The following is a 17401-nucleotide window of genomic DNA, read 5'->3' as shown; positions in this document are numbered from 1 at the left end:
CGAAAGCCATGGGATAATGATACCCACATATACATATGGCGGAAGTGTCGTATAAACAAGGTATTGAAGAGCAGTGCATTGGCGGAGCTGTCATTTGTACTCAGGTGATTCATGAGAATAGGTTTCCGACGCGATTAAGACCACTCGACGGGAGTTTATTGACTTTGAACGCGGAATGGCATTTGGCGTTAGAAGCACGGGACATTCCATTTCGGAAATCGTTAGGGAATTCAATATTCCGAGATCTGCAGTGTCAAGTGTTTGCGAAATACCAAATTTCAGACGTTACTTCTCACCACAGATCATGCAGTGGCCGACGGCCTTCACTGAACGACCGAGAGAAGCTATGTTCGAATAGAGTTGTCAGTGCCAACAGACAAGCAACACCACGTGAAATAACCGCAAAAATCAATGTGTGACGTACGACGAATGTATCTGTTAGGATGGTGCGGTGAAATGTGACGTTAATTAGCTATGGCATCAGACGACCGACGCGAGTGCTTTTGCTAAAGGCACGAAATCGCCTGCAGTGCCTCTTATTGGCTCATTACCATATAGATGGACCCTAGACGGCTGGAAAATCGTGGCCTGGTGAGATGAGTCCCAATTTCAGTTGGTAAGAGTTGATGATAAGGTTCGAGTGTGGTGCACACCCTACGAAGCCATGGGTCCAAGATGTCAACAAGGCGCCGTGCAAGCTGGTGATGGCTCCATAACGGTGTGGGTCGTGCTTGCATCGAATGAACTGGATCCTCTGGTCCAACTGAACAGATCGCGGACTGGAAATGGTTACTTTCGGCTATTTGGAGACTTTTTGCAGGCATTCATAGACTTCATATACACAAACAATGATGGAGTTTCCACTGATAATAAAGCACCATCCCACTGGGCCACAATTGTTCGCGATTGTTTTGAAGAACATTCTGAGCAATTCGAGCGAATGTTTTGGTCCCAGACCGCCCAACAGGAAAACCATCGAACATTTATGGAACATAATCGAGAGGTCAGTTCGTGCATAAAATCCTGCTTCGACAACACATTAGCAATCATGGACTGGTTTAGAGGCAGCATGGCTCAATATTTCTGCAGGGGACTGACAGCGACTTGTTGAGTCTAGACCAGGTCAAATTCCAGAGCGGCGCCGGGAAAAAGGAGGTCCGACAAAAAATTAGGAGGTACCCCGTGACTTTTGTCAACTCAGTGAATGTTGTATATGCCGCAACTAGCACAGAACAACTGCCATTCGCGAAAGCGCGTGGTAAGTACGATTGCCGGTAAACCTCCACATTAGCTCGATTTGCTCTAATTGATTCGTTGTGGTCGTTTTGTTTTACGAGACATATGTGGTAGGAAGCAATATGTTGCCCTACTCTTCTTCGAATGTAAGTAATCGAAATTTCAACCATAAACATCTGTGTGATAGATAATGCTTCTCTTGTAACATCTGATTCATGTGTTTGTTAAGCGTCTCCGTAAGATTCTCGCTCTTGCTATACGATCCCGTGACGAACGTACAGTCATCGTTAGATCTTCTCTGCCACTTCTGGTAATACAAACTAGTAAGGCTCATAGACCGATGGGTAATATTCGAGAATAGGTCTTACAGGTTTGTTGTAAGCCACTACTTTCGTGGATGAATTACATTTCCTTGAGATTCCCCAGTGAATCTCAGCGGAGCTTCTGATTTTGCTACAGTTAGTTTTCTGTGATCATTCCACTCTGAGATGTATTTAAATGACCTAGTAGATATCTGCGACGTTGCAGTGCCTGCGTTGTTCTGAAATACGATGCAATGTTCCTTCGAACAAGTAGCATGTCCGATGGACCAGGCACTGCGGCGACTACAGCCGTTATGAAATACATGAAATGTATTTACAGTTACTAATACAGACAACATTCAGCTATGTAATGGAACGATGACAATGATAATTTGTGCTGTAACGAGACTCGAACCCGGATTTTCCGCTTACCGTGATCGGCCATCTTACTAATAGGCTAAGCGAGCACCCTAACTTCCATATGTCGTCAACCATGTGTCTAGGACCTGTACTCGTACATATACAGGGCGTTTATAAATGAATATCGGGGTTTTAACGCTTTGTAATATTTATTATATTAAACTTACAGTTATAAATGATATGTCAAATGGAAGAGCAGCTCAAACAGTTTTACCAAGAACCTTATAAATGTTCAATGTGAGCACCATTTGTCACACGGCACACAGTGTGTCTTGAGTGATTGTAGCAACAGATGCTTCAATCCGGTTTCTTCATTCAGTGAGGTCTGCTGGTAGCGGAGGCACGTACACACGATCCTTGATGACGCCTCAAAGGAAAGAATCGCATGGCGTCAGGTCGGTGAACGTGGAGGCCATGCAAATCAAGCCCTGTCATTGGGCCCCTTGCGGCCTATCCAGCGCTTGGGTACAGTTCGACTAATCGCGTAATTCGCTGTGTCAGTGAAATGGCGCACCGTCTTGCTGGAAAATGAAGTTCTCTGGCGCATCTTCTTCCAACTGAGGGAAGAGCCATTGCTCTAGTGTGTCAAGGTAAGAAGCGCCAGTTACAGTAGGTTCATCAAAAGAGAAAGGCTCACAAACATTGCTCTGGGATACGGCACAAGAAACAGTCACTTTAGGAGAATCTAGTTGCATTTGTACCACCTCGTGAGGGTTTTCTGACCCCCAGATGTGCACACTGTGAGTGTTAACATGTCCACTGAGGTGAAAGGTCGATTCATCACTGAAGACAACATGATCCAGAAAATCTTCATCGTCATGAAACAACATTTCGTTTGCGAAGTTGGCGCATAATCCATGGTGTGCTGGTCTTAGCGCCTGTAATAACTATAAACAGTAAGGACGTAGTTGTATGCGTTTTCTTAAAACTTTCCAAACAGTCGACACGTGAACTTGTAATTCACTACTAGCCTCTCGGACTGATTTCTTTGGGCTACGAGTGAACATCTCTTTTACTCGCTCAACAGCCTCTTCACTAACTCTTGGTCGTCCTGTGCTCTTTCCTTTACAAAGGCAGCCGGTATCTTCAAACTGATGATACCATATACGAATGTTATTATCTCTTGGAGGATCACAACCGAACTTCAGCTGGAACGCACTTTGCACAGTAACTACAGATTCGGTCTTTGCAAACTGCAAAACACAAAACGCTTTCTGTTCACTAGTCGCCATCTTCGCTTCTAGCGCTATCTAGCGGATTGCGGCGGAAACATTGCGCGTTGTGTATGCGCACTCGTGCCAAACACAACTGTTTTAGTTGCTCTTTCATATGAAAAATCATTTATAACTGTACGTTTAATGTGATACACATTATAAAGCCTTAAAACCACGATATTCATTTATAAGCACCCTGTATTATGTATATTCCCGTAGAGGGCAAACATTTTGATTGAAAGTTGCTTGGCCGTTGTTGACAGATAAATACACTGAGGTGACTAGTCATGGGATGCATCCTAATATCGTGTCGGACATTCTACTGCCCCATGTAGTGCACCAACTCGACGTGGCATGGAATTATCAACTCGTTGTAAATCCCCTGCAGAAATATTGCGCCATGCTCCCTCTATAGCCACTCATAACTGAGAACGTGTTGCCTATGCAGGATTTTGGGCATGATATGATCTCTCGATTATGTCCCAATTCGCTTGAATTCTCCAGAATGTTCTTCAAACGAATTACGAACAACTGTGGCCTGATGACATGGGACACCGCCACCCATAAAAATTCCATCATTATTTGGGAAACGAAGTCCATGAGTGGCTGCAAAATGTCTCCAAGTAGCCGAAAATAACTAGTTCCGGTCAGTGATCCATTCAGTTGGAATACAGAACGCAGTTCAAATGGTTCAAATGGCTTTAAGCACTATGGGACTCAACACCATAGGTCATCAGTCCCCTAGACTTAGAACTACTTAAACCTAACTAACCTAAGGACATCACACACACCCATGCCCGAGACAGGATTCGAACCTGCGACCGTAGCAGCAGCGCGGTTCTGGACTGAAGAGCCTAGAATTTCTCAGCCACAGCGGCCGGCTAGAACCGAGTTCATTCAGTGCAAACACGTCCCACAAAGGTACTCCAGTCGGTCGTCTGCCATAGCCAATTAACGCCACATTTCACCGCACTAGCCTAACGGATACGTTCGCCGTACGCCCCACATTTATTTCTGCGGTTATTTCACGCATTGTTGCTTGTGTGTTAGCACTGACAGCTCTACGCAAGCGCCGCTGCTCTCGATTGTCAAGTGGAGCCCGTCGGCCACTGCGTTGTCTGTGATGATAGGTAATGCCTGAAATTTGAGATTCGCGGTACACTTTTGGCACCGCGAATTTCGGAATATTGAATTCCCTAACGATTTCTGAAATAGAATGTTCCATGCGTTTAGCGCCAACTACCATTCCGCGATCATAGTCTGTAAATTCCCGCCGTGTGGCTTTAATCACTTCGCAAACCTGTTTACGTGAATCACCTGAGTACAAATGATATCCGCCGCCCATGCACTGCTCTTTTATATCTTGTGTAAACAATACTACCACCACCTGTATGTGTGCATTACGCTATCTCATGACTTTTCTCATCTCAGAGTTGGATATTACAGTGCCTGTGTTGTACTGAAATGCGATGCAACTTGCCTTCGGACATCTGTGCTCGCGACCTGTGCTACATCCAGGATGTCGTGCGACATGCTTAAATGTGATTCATTACCGGTTTTCACTTTTTCATTATCTCCTAAAGCACCACTGTCTTCTCTAGCTATTTCCAGTTCCTCACAGAGAGATGAAGCGCCACTTCGTACTTCGTCATTCGGATTTGTGTTACCAGTTTGGAAGGAACTGAGCTATATAGCCACCGTCTCTTGTGGTTGGTAGAAAACGTATTACTGTAAGACACTCCACTTTACCAGTTGGCTTTCACATTTTGTTTCGCCTCCTTTAGCAGTTGTTACGGTATTACAGCGCAGGTATTTAGGTGTGTACTAGGACTGCAGACATGTACCGGCAAACAAACAAAAAATTAATTACCTAAATTAGTTTTTTCGTATTGATAGTTGATCTACATCTACATGATTACTCTGTAATTCGGTAAATGCCTGTGAGAGGGTTCACCGTTACTTGGGTGAGGGTTCATCGAACCACCTTTAAGCTGCTTCTCTACCGATCCACTCTTGTACAGCGCAGAAGAAAAACAAATACTTAATTCTCTCCGTCCGATCTCTGATTTCTCTTATTTTATTATGGTGGTCATTTCTCCGTATGTAGATCGGCGCCAAAAGAACGTTTTCAAACTCTTAGGACAAAGTCGGTGATATAAATTTTGTGGGAAGATCGTCCTGCAAAGAAAATCGCCTTTGTTTTAATTAGTGCCACCCCAATTCGTGTTCCACATCCGTGACACTCTCTCCCCTATTTTGTCATAATAAGAAACGAGCTGCCCTTCTTTGAATTTTTTCAATGTCCTCCATCAACCCTATCTAACGCGGATCCAACAACGCACAGCAGTACTCCAGAAGAGGGCACACAAGCGTAGTGTAACCAATTTCTTTAGCAGACCTGTTGTATTTTTAGAGTGTTCTGCCAATAAATCGCAGCTTTTGATTTGCTTTCCCCAGAACATTATATTGTGATCGTTCCAATTTAAGTTGTTCCTGATTGTAATCGCAAAGTATCTAGTTCAGTTTACAGCCTTTAGATTTGTGTGATTTATTATGTGACTGAAATTTAGCGGGTTCTTTTTAGTACTGATATGGATAACTTCACACTTTTCATAATTTAGAGGCAATTTCCACTTTTTACGCCATACAGATATAAATCATTTTGCAATTCATTTTTGTCATCCGATCACTTTACATGATCGTAAATAACAGCATCATCTGCAAATAATCTAAGAGGACTGCTCGGATTATCTTCTAAATCGTTTATGTAGATCAGGAACAACAGAGGGCCTACAACGCTTCCTTGGGGAACGCCAGATAATAATTCTATTTTAGTCGATGACTTGCCGTTAGTTATTACGAACTGTGACCTTTCTGACTGTGACGTTTCTTCTTGAGAATAAAGAGCTAATTGTGTTACACAAGGACGATATTTTCTGAATCCGTGTTGGCTGTCAATAAATAGTTTTCTCCGAGGTGGTTCATAAGATTAGAGCACAGTATATCATACTGCTAATCGACTTTAGTGATATAGATCTGCAATTGAGTGGATTACTCCTATTCCCTTCCTTGAGTATTGGTGTGACTTGTGAAACTTTCCAGTCTCTGGATCTTTGAACGAGCGAGCGGTTGAGTCGCTAATTATGAAGCTATTGTATCAGCATCCTCTTAAAGGAAACCGAACGGTTTACAAGCTGGACAGGAGTCATGCCTTTAGTAAGTGTTTTAAGCCGCTTCATGCTGGACGTTGTTCTTGATTCGAATTCTGGTGTATTTATTTCGTCTTGTTTTGTGAAGGGATTTCTGTAAACTGTGCTTATTAGCTCTGCTATAGTGGCGCTTGTGAAATAACGCTTCTCGTGACCCTGTCGGAACAATTAATTATTTATTTCAAAGGAAAGATATATTTTGCGTTAACTGTAGCGATCATGTGACTCTGATTTTCTGAGTGTTAATGATGCATCGCAATTACTGCGATATTATCATTTTGCACCATGATTTCCTTTGGCGATGAGGATTCTAATTTCTAAACAGGACTAAACTTTGTAAACGATAACAAATTTTCGCCGTAAGTTGGCAAATTCCATTATGGTTTTTTTTGCAGAATATGTCTGCCATGAAACTTGTGAATGTACGAAACAATTTTTCTATGTAATAATGTGAAATATTGTAAAATAAAAACGGGTTTGTTTTTCACAAAATTATTTATTAGTTAGATTTTCAGAGTCTCAGATATTCTACGAGGGCTGTCCAGAAAGTAAGTTACGATCGGTCGCGAAATGGAAACGACTATGAAAATCCGATAAAGCTTTGAAAATATGTGTTGGGCAGTACCTCTAGTATGACTCTAGGTAGAATTATGTCGTTCTTTTCATTCCTGAGATCTTAGTGAGCGCGTAAAGATGTTATAGAAAATAGTGTCTCCCGCCAAGTACGAAGGCCTGGTGAGATTTTCCCCTGAAGCTATGCAACCAACATTACATAACTGTCGTGCGGTTTCTGCTTCAAGACAATTCTCAGCCTCAATCTGCAGGGGCAATGAAAATGTTCCTGTATCGTTTCAATTGGAAATGTTTGGTTACCCACAATACAGCCCGTAATTGTCTCCCACTGAGTATCATCTCTGCTCAGACGAATCGCTGGCTATGAAGACAACATTTTGGCACAGACAACGAGCTTTAGGCCAGCGTAGAGAATTGGAGGAAAGCACTGGCAGCTGCCTTCTATGATGAGGGTATTGGAAAGTTGGTACAACGCTACGACGAATGGCTGATTCAGAACGGCGACCACGTAGAGAAGTAGCTGAAAGGTGTAGCTAACTGTTGCAAATGAAACATTTTTGATTTTCACTGTGATTTTCATTTCGCGATGAATCGTAACTCAGTTTCTGGACAGCCTTAGTATATTCTATCGTTAGTCGACGCCACTTCTGGACACTAATAAGAAAAAGTATTTTTCTTATCAAAGTTTTACCCTGCTCTTTAAAAGGTAGCCGGTATACCAGCCAAAAAGGAATGACTGAATGACTTCTTCCAGAACTTCGCTACAGAAACTACAAAAGGTAAATTTCATGTTACTAAGTTAACATATGAAAGTTACTATTTACTGTGAATATAAGATGTCTCAGTTATAAAATATTCTCTTTATTGAACAAGATTTAACATTCTTTCAAGTAAAATATAAATAGTAAGTTATATTTTACGCTGCCATCACCAATATCACCATTGTTATCGCTCAGTTAAGATACTGATTGCACTTTGCTACTGGTGTTCTTTACATACGACCAGAATCTCTTTGGGTTTTCTGCCAGATTTAGAGGCAGAGTTTCGCTGTGGAAACTACACGGCTACACCTCATACAGTGGCGTAATACCTGCACGGAGTAGTGAGAGAAGCCCGGAATTCCACGCCAGCGCAGATTAGCGCCCTCAAGGTCCTTCTGCAGACTGGTGACAGAGGCGGCGACGTCCATTGAGTGTTGTGCGGCTCGAGACGTGGAGGGGCGGCAGGCGGTGGTTGGCGGCTGCGGCGGCGGCGGCGGCGGCGGCGGCAGAAGGAAGCCGCGTAGTCGACATGGAGGACGCCAGCAGACCGGCCGTGCCTGCCGGGTGAGTACCTTGCCACCGGCTCTCTGCGTGTGTCCCGAACATCCACTTCCGCTGCCGTCGGCACCTTCTGTAGGCAACCGAAGTGTCCTTATTTATCTGCAGCATTCCTAACAGCCCTCCGTGGCGTCCTTACGGTATAGCGTAATGGTGCAAGACGTAAACAAATCACATCTCACGGCGAGCCGCAACACCGTGTTTAGATTATAAACTTTATTTTCATTTTATTTCAAACAAATATCACAGGAGCATATAGCACTTGCGTAACGTCCATGTACGGGAATTGATGTCTACTACGATGTGATAAAAAACTAATTTCAACTATTATGTGAATGGAATAGGGAAGGAAATCGTCAATATTGGTAAGATGTAAAATCTCCCATCGACTCTACAGGGTTCTGCGGAATATTTATGTAGATGTAGAATAACTAAAACGACCGACAATGCTGGCGCGAGGGATCCTGTAGCAAATGTGATACACTCAATAAAAAATATCCTCAGGATGGAAATTAGAGGATGCTACTATCGCTCTAAGCTATTGAACATTTGTCCATAGAGTGTCTACTGAAACAAGATCGTCATCACGAATGCTTGCGCTGAGAAGACTTCATACTAAGATTGCCAATATTCTCGCCAATCAGTTTATTCATACCGTTGACCTATTTATGAAGGATATTATCCGCTCTATCTTGATCTACGAGAGCATGAGTGCTTGTCTAGTAATTGAGTAAATTGTAGTTATGTAACTACGGCTTGCACACTTATTTCTCCGTTGTAATGAAATACCTTATTAATGATCCATAACAATGGTTAATGTCTTCTGTTTCGCAGGTATTTTTGCGTGTGTGTGTGTTCGAGTTCGTTTACGCACGCGCGCGCTGTGTGTGTGTGTGAGTGTGTGTGTTGCTACCACAATATCAATGATCGTAATATAGATTTCCTGTTTTTTATGGCACATAAAAGAGGAAGTGGAGAGCAGCGACGAGAAGAGAGAGTTCATCTTGGATTCCGATGTGATCTCGATTCTGTTAACTATTCGTAATACGCATAAATACAATGCTGCTGTCTTGACTGATATACCTAAACAGTGTATTGCTTAAGTAGCATACCGTAAGCAGACTTTACAAAATAGCCTGGTACTGCTATCGAGAAAAAGGAGGTAAAGGCTTGCAGGCGATAAACGAGTATTTTTACTACTATTTTATCATTGATTTCAGCTGTGCAGCTCGCACCAGGACTATTCTCTGACTGATTTTTAAGTGAAATACAGTGCTGATACTTGCCCTTTTGCAAGGAGTCGAATGATCTATAATGGTGCACTGTCATCACATTCATACTATGCTCCACCTGGAGCAGAAGTACTTTCAAAAGATTGTCAGTCAATGCTGCTCCATAGACTCTCCACTCGTTCTTTGCTGGAAGCGTGAAACTTCGGCCTAGTTAGCTCTTCTGCAGGAAATTAGTCCCGTCGAAGACGGGACTAATTATTCACGACAAGAAGGAATTAAAGACATTAGCTGCCAGTGAGAACCTATTTATACTATGGGAGAAATCGTAAATTGGTGACGGATTCGAAGCTGCATCTTCTACGTACTAGGTAGATGCGCTGACCGCTGCACGATGCAGACACGGTGGTCACCTCAACCGCACGGAATATCCTAGGACGCCTTCCGTTACACCCAAATTCTCAACTCATACCACGCGCTAATGGTGTAGTGACCCTACTCATTGGCCTCGTTACTCGCTGTTACTCGCGGCATACCACCGATTCAAATAAGAGTTCGAGCTTGGTATCCATCTGCACTGAAGAGGTCATTGGCCTTCAACGCCTTAATTGTATATATGGTGTCTATTCTTTCAGACGTATCAAAAAGATCAAACATCGCGTATATATTGAATTATTGTTGTCGATATTCTGCGCCCCTCGTACAGTGTGTTTCAACAATTATTATACGTCTTTATTTCAACAATTCGAGTTTGACTTACACTGCATTTCATACTTCTTATGTGTAACATGTTGGCTCGCAGCTTTCGCCACATTCAAATTCCATTCCAGAAGATCATGGTATCTCATTAAGTTGCTTTCAGATGGCGTCGTGTTCGAGTTTTTGTGCAAATGTCTGCAATCACACACTTGTGGTCTACAGTTTACGGTCGCTCTTAGAGAAAATGAGAGTTCTATGTGAAAGATATAAGCACAAGATGCGATATATGCATAATTAATGGAGGCACGTTTGCTGCTGACAGATGTGAAGAACGGCTCATTATTAAAACATAGGACGTTAGTTTAAGTGCGGGCTGTGGCTCTGGAACAGTTACTACCGTTGATTTCGTCAGTAAAAAGAAGGTTATTAGGAAAGAGAAAAACTCCAGTACAACATGATTTGCCAGAAAAATAAGACAGTCATAAAGTATTGGCAGCTACACGTTGCCACTTTAGAAATTTCTTGCAACTCTTATATAAGAAACTACTTACGTCGTGAGTCAACCATTGAGCGACCTTTGCCCCTTATTGGACTCACATAATGTGCTTCCGAAGGTCGCATGTCAGGCGTGAGGCATCGTGCTGGCGTTTGGAATCAGGATTTTCCATAGATACTGCCTTTTTAATGGGACAGTCACAGGTATAGCATTTCTCATTGAACTGTATGGATGCGAACGTAGACGTAAGTCATGCTACGTTTTGCGCGGTTTCTCTCCCCTTTCTAAAGAAGACTGACGATTGCAAAGATGAAAGAACTGTCCTCTGATTATTGCAACAAATCTATCGATATTTTTGTGGTGTCATGGTTACATATGTTCGTGCTAAAAGGATAACAAATATATATATCGACGTGATGCCAGCAACAGGATATTTGTACAGTTATTGTCACCACAGAAGAGCTATGCAAAATGTGACTTGAGTAGATCAAGCAGGCAATGCAGCAGAAGTCCTAAGGCTTCTTTCATAGGTAGACACCAAAATCACGAAATGAAAGCGAGACATTATCAGAGACAAAAAGTCTGGATTGTAGCCAAGACAAGAATTAATATGTTGATTACGATATTAAAGTGTTAATACTAATTATATTATAGTCAAAAACATTAGTTCGGGGGAAAATATTTTACAACGGAGTGGGAGATGTTCACGAAGAGAATGACACTTTTTCGCTCTTAGACGCCGCTATGTTTCTCACAAGACCTTCAGTAAGTTGAGGCAAGTGTTTGAGATGCAAACTTCACGTAAGTTGTTCTTACAGTTTGTCGCTCCAGGTCATAATTATTGTTTGGTGATATCTGGATTAGTTATAAGTAACTTGCTGAAATGGTTTTAGTAACCTCAGTTTTTCCGTCTCTGAGAAATGGTTGTAGGTAAGGAGGAAACTCCTGCTCATCGCATTACACCTAAGATTTCCGGTTTGCTCTCATTTCCTTAGTGAAAAGCCTTGCGTCTAACATCCCCAGTTTTTCCTCGCCCTTTGTCTATTTATAACGATTCCGCAATCGACGAATTGCTGTTCACCACGTTGCATAGCCATAGCTTCTAGATTGTTGCAGTGCACTCGGGGAGCCGCCTGTTACGTAACAGCCGGACCTCCAGTCTAACGTTTGTTACGTAACGCTTCTCTCTCAGTTCATTAACGGTAACCTAACGCTAGTTTCTTTGTTAACAATATCTGAAATAAAGAACTCACATTGCAAAATTGTTGAATTATACTCGTGTTGTGAGAACTTAGCCTGTAGCCAGTCCCATTCATCGTAATACGACCAAGCCGCAGATGTGCAATCGGTTTTTCCTTGAACTCTACAAGCTTTATGAAAAGCTTTTCGGCATGGCTATGTTCTTCATACGCAGCGGGTTGCTTATACTAATCTCTCATAAAATACGTTATTTTATATAACAGGTCATTTCATTAAATATGCTTAATTAGCTTGCATAATCCGATACCTTCCACTTTATTTACAATACTAGTTGGCGATAATGTAATGCTAGAAAAAGGATAGGTTAGTGAAGGCTTCTTTAACCAATTACCATGTCAGTGAAGGTGAAAAGTTAGAGGTGTAAGGCTAAGTCTAAAAATAAAGCTCGTTTTTTACCCTTATTTGATGTAGTACTAAGACAGAGACGAAGATACCAGTGCAGTATAGAGAAACGTGGAGAACTCAATCAGGCCAGTCCAAAGAATGGCGATTAGCCTTTGTGAAACAAGAACTGTGCCTGCTTCCGACAACCAGTGTTAGTTACAAGTCTAACGGATGGGTTTCGTACATCTGCAGAAAGTTTTCTGAAACCTCCGTCACTGTTTGGCTGTGTGTCCCGTTGCAGTCAAACTTACCCATTTAAGTTTTGCAAAAATCTCTGACACACTTGGGTACCCGCTACAACGACCTCTTCCTATCGTAACCGAGCGACTCTCAATTTTCTTCGATGCCTGCGATCATGCGCACTTGATAAACATTCCAAACGCTGTAGCAGTTCTGGAAAATCGGTCACACTTGTGTCTTGTATGCGATTGCGACAAATCCATTCACCTTCTCTAGTACAGTTTTTGCTTATCATCCCGTTACACACTGCAACTTGCCCTGTCTCTAAATACACGAAAAAATCAAGATATGACGGAAATCGGTAGATGTGATGTACGGACAAGCAAACGGTTACAAACTCAGAAAAACTGGATGATTTATTCAAAATTGAGCAAGTGACAATAATGCAAAGTTTTAAACATGGCTCTTTGATTCAGTGACCGTTTATAAATTTTAAGCTGAAACAGAATGGGGCCTCGGTCACAATTTTTAGTCTTATTAACCAGGTTTCAACACTTCTAAGAGTGCTTCATCAGAATTTAAACGCAAGTGGCCTATAACATAATTACAAATTTATGGGAAAAGAAATATTTTTATATAATAGTGTAAGCACTGACACATGTCACGTATAACATAAATAACAGGCCACAGGGGCTTTAATCACAATTTTTTAAAATTTTGTGTCTACCCTTCTGACCTGTTATTTATTTTATACGTGACATGTAAGTACTGTCTCTGTCATGTATTGTTAGTCAGTACTTACACTTTTATATAAAAAAATTTCTTTTCCCAAAAATTTGTAATTATGTTATAGGCCACTTTCAACATTAAAAATTTGATGAAGGCTCTCTTAGAAGTGTTGAAACCTGGTTATTAAGACTAAAAACTGTGACCGAGGGCTCATTTTGTTTCAACTTCACAGTAATGCGTTGGTCCACCTCTGACCCTTATGCAAGCAGTTCGTCGACTTGGCATTGATTATTAGTGTTGTTGGAAGTCCTCTCGAGGGATATCGTGCCAGATTCTGTGCAACTGGCGCATTAGCTCCAAAACATCCTCAGTTGGGAGAGAGATGGGTTGTCGTGAAGGGCAACAAAACAGGTCGGAGAATATCCTCGACGTAGCGTTGTGGGATACCAACCTTATTGTCGCCCACCATATGGGCTGACAACCATGAGTGATGATCTTGAGTCCTGGCAGGACCGCTTTGGTTTCCACCCTTGCAGGACAGCAGTACGTCGACTATATTTTACGACACTTCATTTTGCTGCCCCTCATCGCAAGCCATCGTGGACTTACATTTCAGCAAGATAATGCCCGTCCACACACGGCGACAATTTCTACTGTTTGCCTTCGTGCTTCCCAAACCATACTTTGGCCAGAAAGGTTGCGGGAGAACACTGGTATCTTCATGAGATGGGCCCTACAAACATCTGAGGATTATGACGAACTAACTTGCCAGTTGCTCAAAATTGGACGCAATATACTTCAAGAGGTCATCAAACATGTCTGTCAATGAATGCCAAGCCGAATAACGGTTTGCATAATGATCAGAGGCGGACCAACGCATTATTCATTTGCTCAATTTATGTAGTACTTTCTCGTGAATACATTGTTCAGTTTTTCTGAAACTGTAATCATTTGTTTGTGTGTGCTCATACATCACATCTACTGATTTCCGTCCCATTCGGATAATTCCTTTGTAGTGCGTCGTTTTTATTTTGTGTTTTAAGAGTGAATTTTACCTTGTTCCAGTTGGCGCCCTCCTGATGTCCCGAAATAGTACTTCTTCATTCAGATATCGAACAGAGACTCTTACTTAGAAATCGCTGCCGTCAGCGTGTGTCCCTTGTACAAAACATAGAAATGCCTCGCACAGCGTCAGGTTGCAAGGTCGCTACTTCAGGTTGGGCTTACATTAGCGCTGTCAGGCGTCTGTGATTCTACTCAGCTTTGTCCTTGGCCCAATAACACAGCAGCTTAGCTGACTCATAACACAGAACATAATCTCCCAAATCTGATGATGAGGAGATAGGATACATTACGTGACAAATCGGATACTGTTTGGAGGAACTGTGGCTCGTATCTGGTTAGCACTTATACGATTAGCGGGTACTTTTCCGCGATGATTTAAATATTTGCTGTGACCCTCGAATTTTGTAGCTACACCACAATGAAAGTTTCAGTGGTGATCCTCCACTTTTTCTCTCTTACTTATAAGTACTGTAAAAAATACAAATAATTCAACGAGTGTTTTAAAATATCCAGGGCACAACAAGTCTGACATTGTCCTTATACTCTTCTCTTCCATATATATTTCATTAGGCTCATTAAGCTACGGTCATCTACGAACTTCTCCGCTTGATATTCTACCATCAACCTCCATCGATAGCATAATTGTTTTAACAAACAGACTACAGGTCTCGCTGTTACTACTCGCAAACAGTTGATTTATTTCAAAATTAATTTCTTAATGGTGATTATGTAATACATGGAATGTGATTTATCTATATGTGGAGTTTCTTGTTTATGAACTTCTCTATTCTATTTTTTTGGTGCGTGTATCCTGAACGACAGCTTCATGATGAAGTCGTATTTTGTTCGGTACATGCCTTACAACGCTTCCTTTTTCTGCGGTATACTATAATTTTAGAAACTTTTGTTTGTTTTGAACCTTATGATTGACAGCAGTAACAGCTGCAGCGACGAGTAAACCAGGTGACAGCTACTGTTTGAAAGTTGTTTGAGTACAAGTTGTAACTGGTTACCGTAAAACATGGCATAAATTCTTCACCATTAGTTGCAACACGAATGCTGTGACATTCTTTCATCAGTTTTTCACTGTAATGTTCAAGGAAAGTCCCCCTTTCTTACTTCGGTCACGCGTTTAACCGAATCATGTAATCACTACGATGAGCCACTTCGGTCACGCTTTAACCGAATCATGTAATCAGTACGATGAGTCGTTGGGAAGTGTAGCGTTGTGTTTGTGTTAATATGGTTAAGATGGAAATGAAAGGAAGGAGAAAGGGGAATCCCAGTTCCACTAGACAGTCGATTGTCTGGAACAACGCCAAGGTAGTCGCCGTAACGTCAACTGCGAACGAACGGATAACCAAATCAATGTTGCGTTCCTCACCTGCCAATGACAACGCTCTGTATTTCTTTATGTACCTTATCATTGCTTCCTGATTCGTCCATATTATTGCAACAGCGAGTAAATAATGTCGGTGATAATGAATAAAAGCCTACGTTCCACTTTATCATTTTCATCTGACGAATGTACAATGATCAGTGCTATATTACTATGCCGCCTATTATGATATTTTCATTTAATGATTCCATTTTTGCCAATTCATGCTTACGATACTATAAAGCGTGATTTCGTGGATCACATTGCAGGGTTTGGGTTTTTGGTGGAAGTAAAAGTAGCAGATTAGCAATGAAGCTCCGGCTGACAATGTTCTCCAGCAGATCGACCACCTGAGGATCTTTTGTTCCAAGCGTCGAGCTTCGTATTGTCTGCAGGTGTTTCGTAGCTTAGTAGGAAACTGATTTTCAAAACGAATAATGGGGAAGCCACGAGCAATGAAAGTCGGGGTAATCTGGAGAAACATAAATTCAGAAGTGAACATACACTACTGGCCATTAAAATTGCTACTCCACGAAGATGACGTGCTACAGATTTAACCGACAGGAAGAAGATGCTGTGATATATAAATGATTAGCTTTTAAGAGCATTCACACAAGGTTGGCGCCGGTGACAACTAAAACGTGCTGATATGAGGAACGTTTTCAACCGATTTTTCATACACAAACAGCAGTTGACCGGCGTTGCCTGGTGAAACGTTGTTGTGATGCCTCGTGTAACGAGGAGAAATGCGTACCATCACGTTTCCGTCTGTGATAAAGGTCGGATTGTAGCCTATCGCGATTGCGGTTTATCGTATCGCGACATTGCTGCTCGCGTTGGTCGGAATTCAATGACTGTTAGCAAAATATGGAATCGGTGGGTTCACGAGGGTACTACGGAACGCCGTGCTGGATACCAAGGGCCTCGTATCACTAGCAGTCGAGATGACAGGTATCTTATTCGCATGGCTGTAACGGATCGTGCAGCCACGTCTCGATCCCTGAGTCAACAGATGGGGACGTTTGCAAGACAACAACCATCTGCACTAACAGTTCGACGAAGTTTGCAGCAGCATGGACTATCAGCTCGGAGGTCATGGCTGCGGTTATCCTTGACGCTGCATCACAGACAGGAGCGCCTGCGATGGTGTACTCAACGACGAACCTGGGTGCGCGAATGGCAAAACGTCATTTTTTCGAATGAATCCAGGTTCTGTTTACAGCGTCATGATGGTCGCATCCGTGTTTGGCGACATCGCAGTGAACGCACATTGGAAGCATGTATTCGTCATCACCATACTAGCGTATCACCCAACGTGATGGTATGGGGTGACATTGGTTACACGTCTCGGTCACTCATTGTTCGCACTGACGGCACTTTGAACAGTGGACGTTACATTTCAGATGTGTTACGACCCGTGGTTCTACCCTTCATTCGATCCCTGCTAAACCCTACATTTCAGCAGGATAATGCACGATCGCATGTGACAGGTCCTGTACGGGACTTTCTCAATACAGAAAATGTTCGACTGCTGCCCTGGCCATAACATTCTCCAGATCTCTCACCAATTGAAAACGTCTGGTCATTGGTGGCAGAGCAACTGGCTCGTCACAATACGCCAGTCACTACTTGATGAACTGTGGTATTGTGTTGAAGCTGCATGGGCAGCTGTACCGGTACACGCCATCCAATCTCTCTTTGACTCAAT

At 42.3% G+C, this 17401-nt stretch overlaps 1 protein-coding gene across 1 annotated transcript in view; it reads left to right on the top strand.

The window, feature by feature from the left end:
• The window catches only part of LOC126335355 (sialin-like), a 429162-nt gene that overhangs the window by 60697 nt on the left and 351064 nt on the right, over positions 1-17401 (top strand). Inside the window, exon 2 of the mRNA XM_049998542.1 lies at positions 7983-8279. Within this exon, the coding sequence (XP_049854499.1) occupies positions 8245-8279 (35 nt within the window). The 5' untranslated portion in view covers positions 7983-8244. The remainder of the gene's footprint in view (positions 1-7982; positions 8280-17401) is intronic.

Source organism: Schistocerca gregaria, chromosome 2, assembly GCF_023897955.1.
Source record: "Schistocerca gregaria isolate iqSchGreg1 chromosome 2, iqSchGreg1.2, whole genome shotgun sequence".
NCBI lineage: Eukaryota > Metazoa > Arthropoda > Insecta > Orthoptera > Acrididae > Schistocerca > Schistocerca gregaria.
The sequence above is the reverse complement of the archived record's forward strand: the minus strand, read 5'-3'. Positions and strand labels throughout refer to the sequence as shown.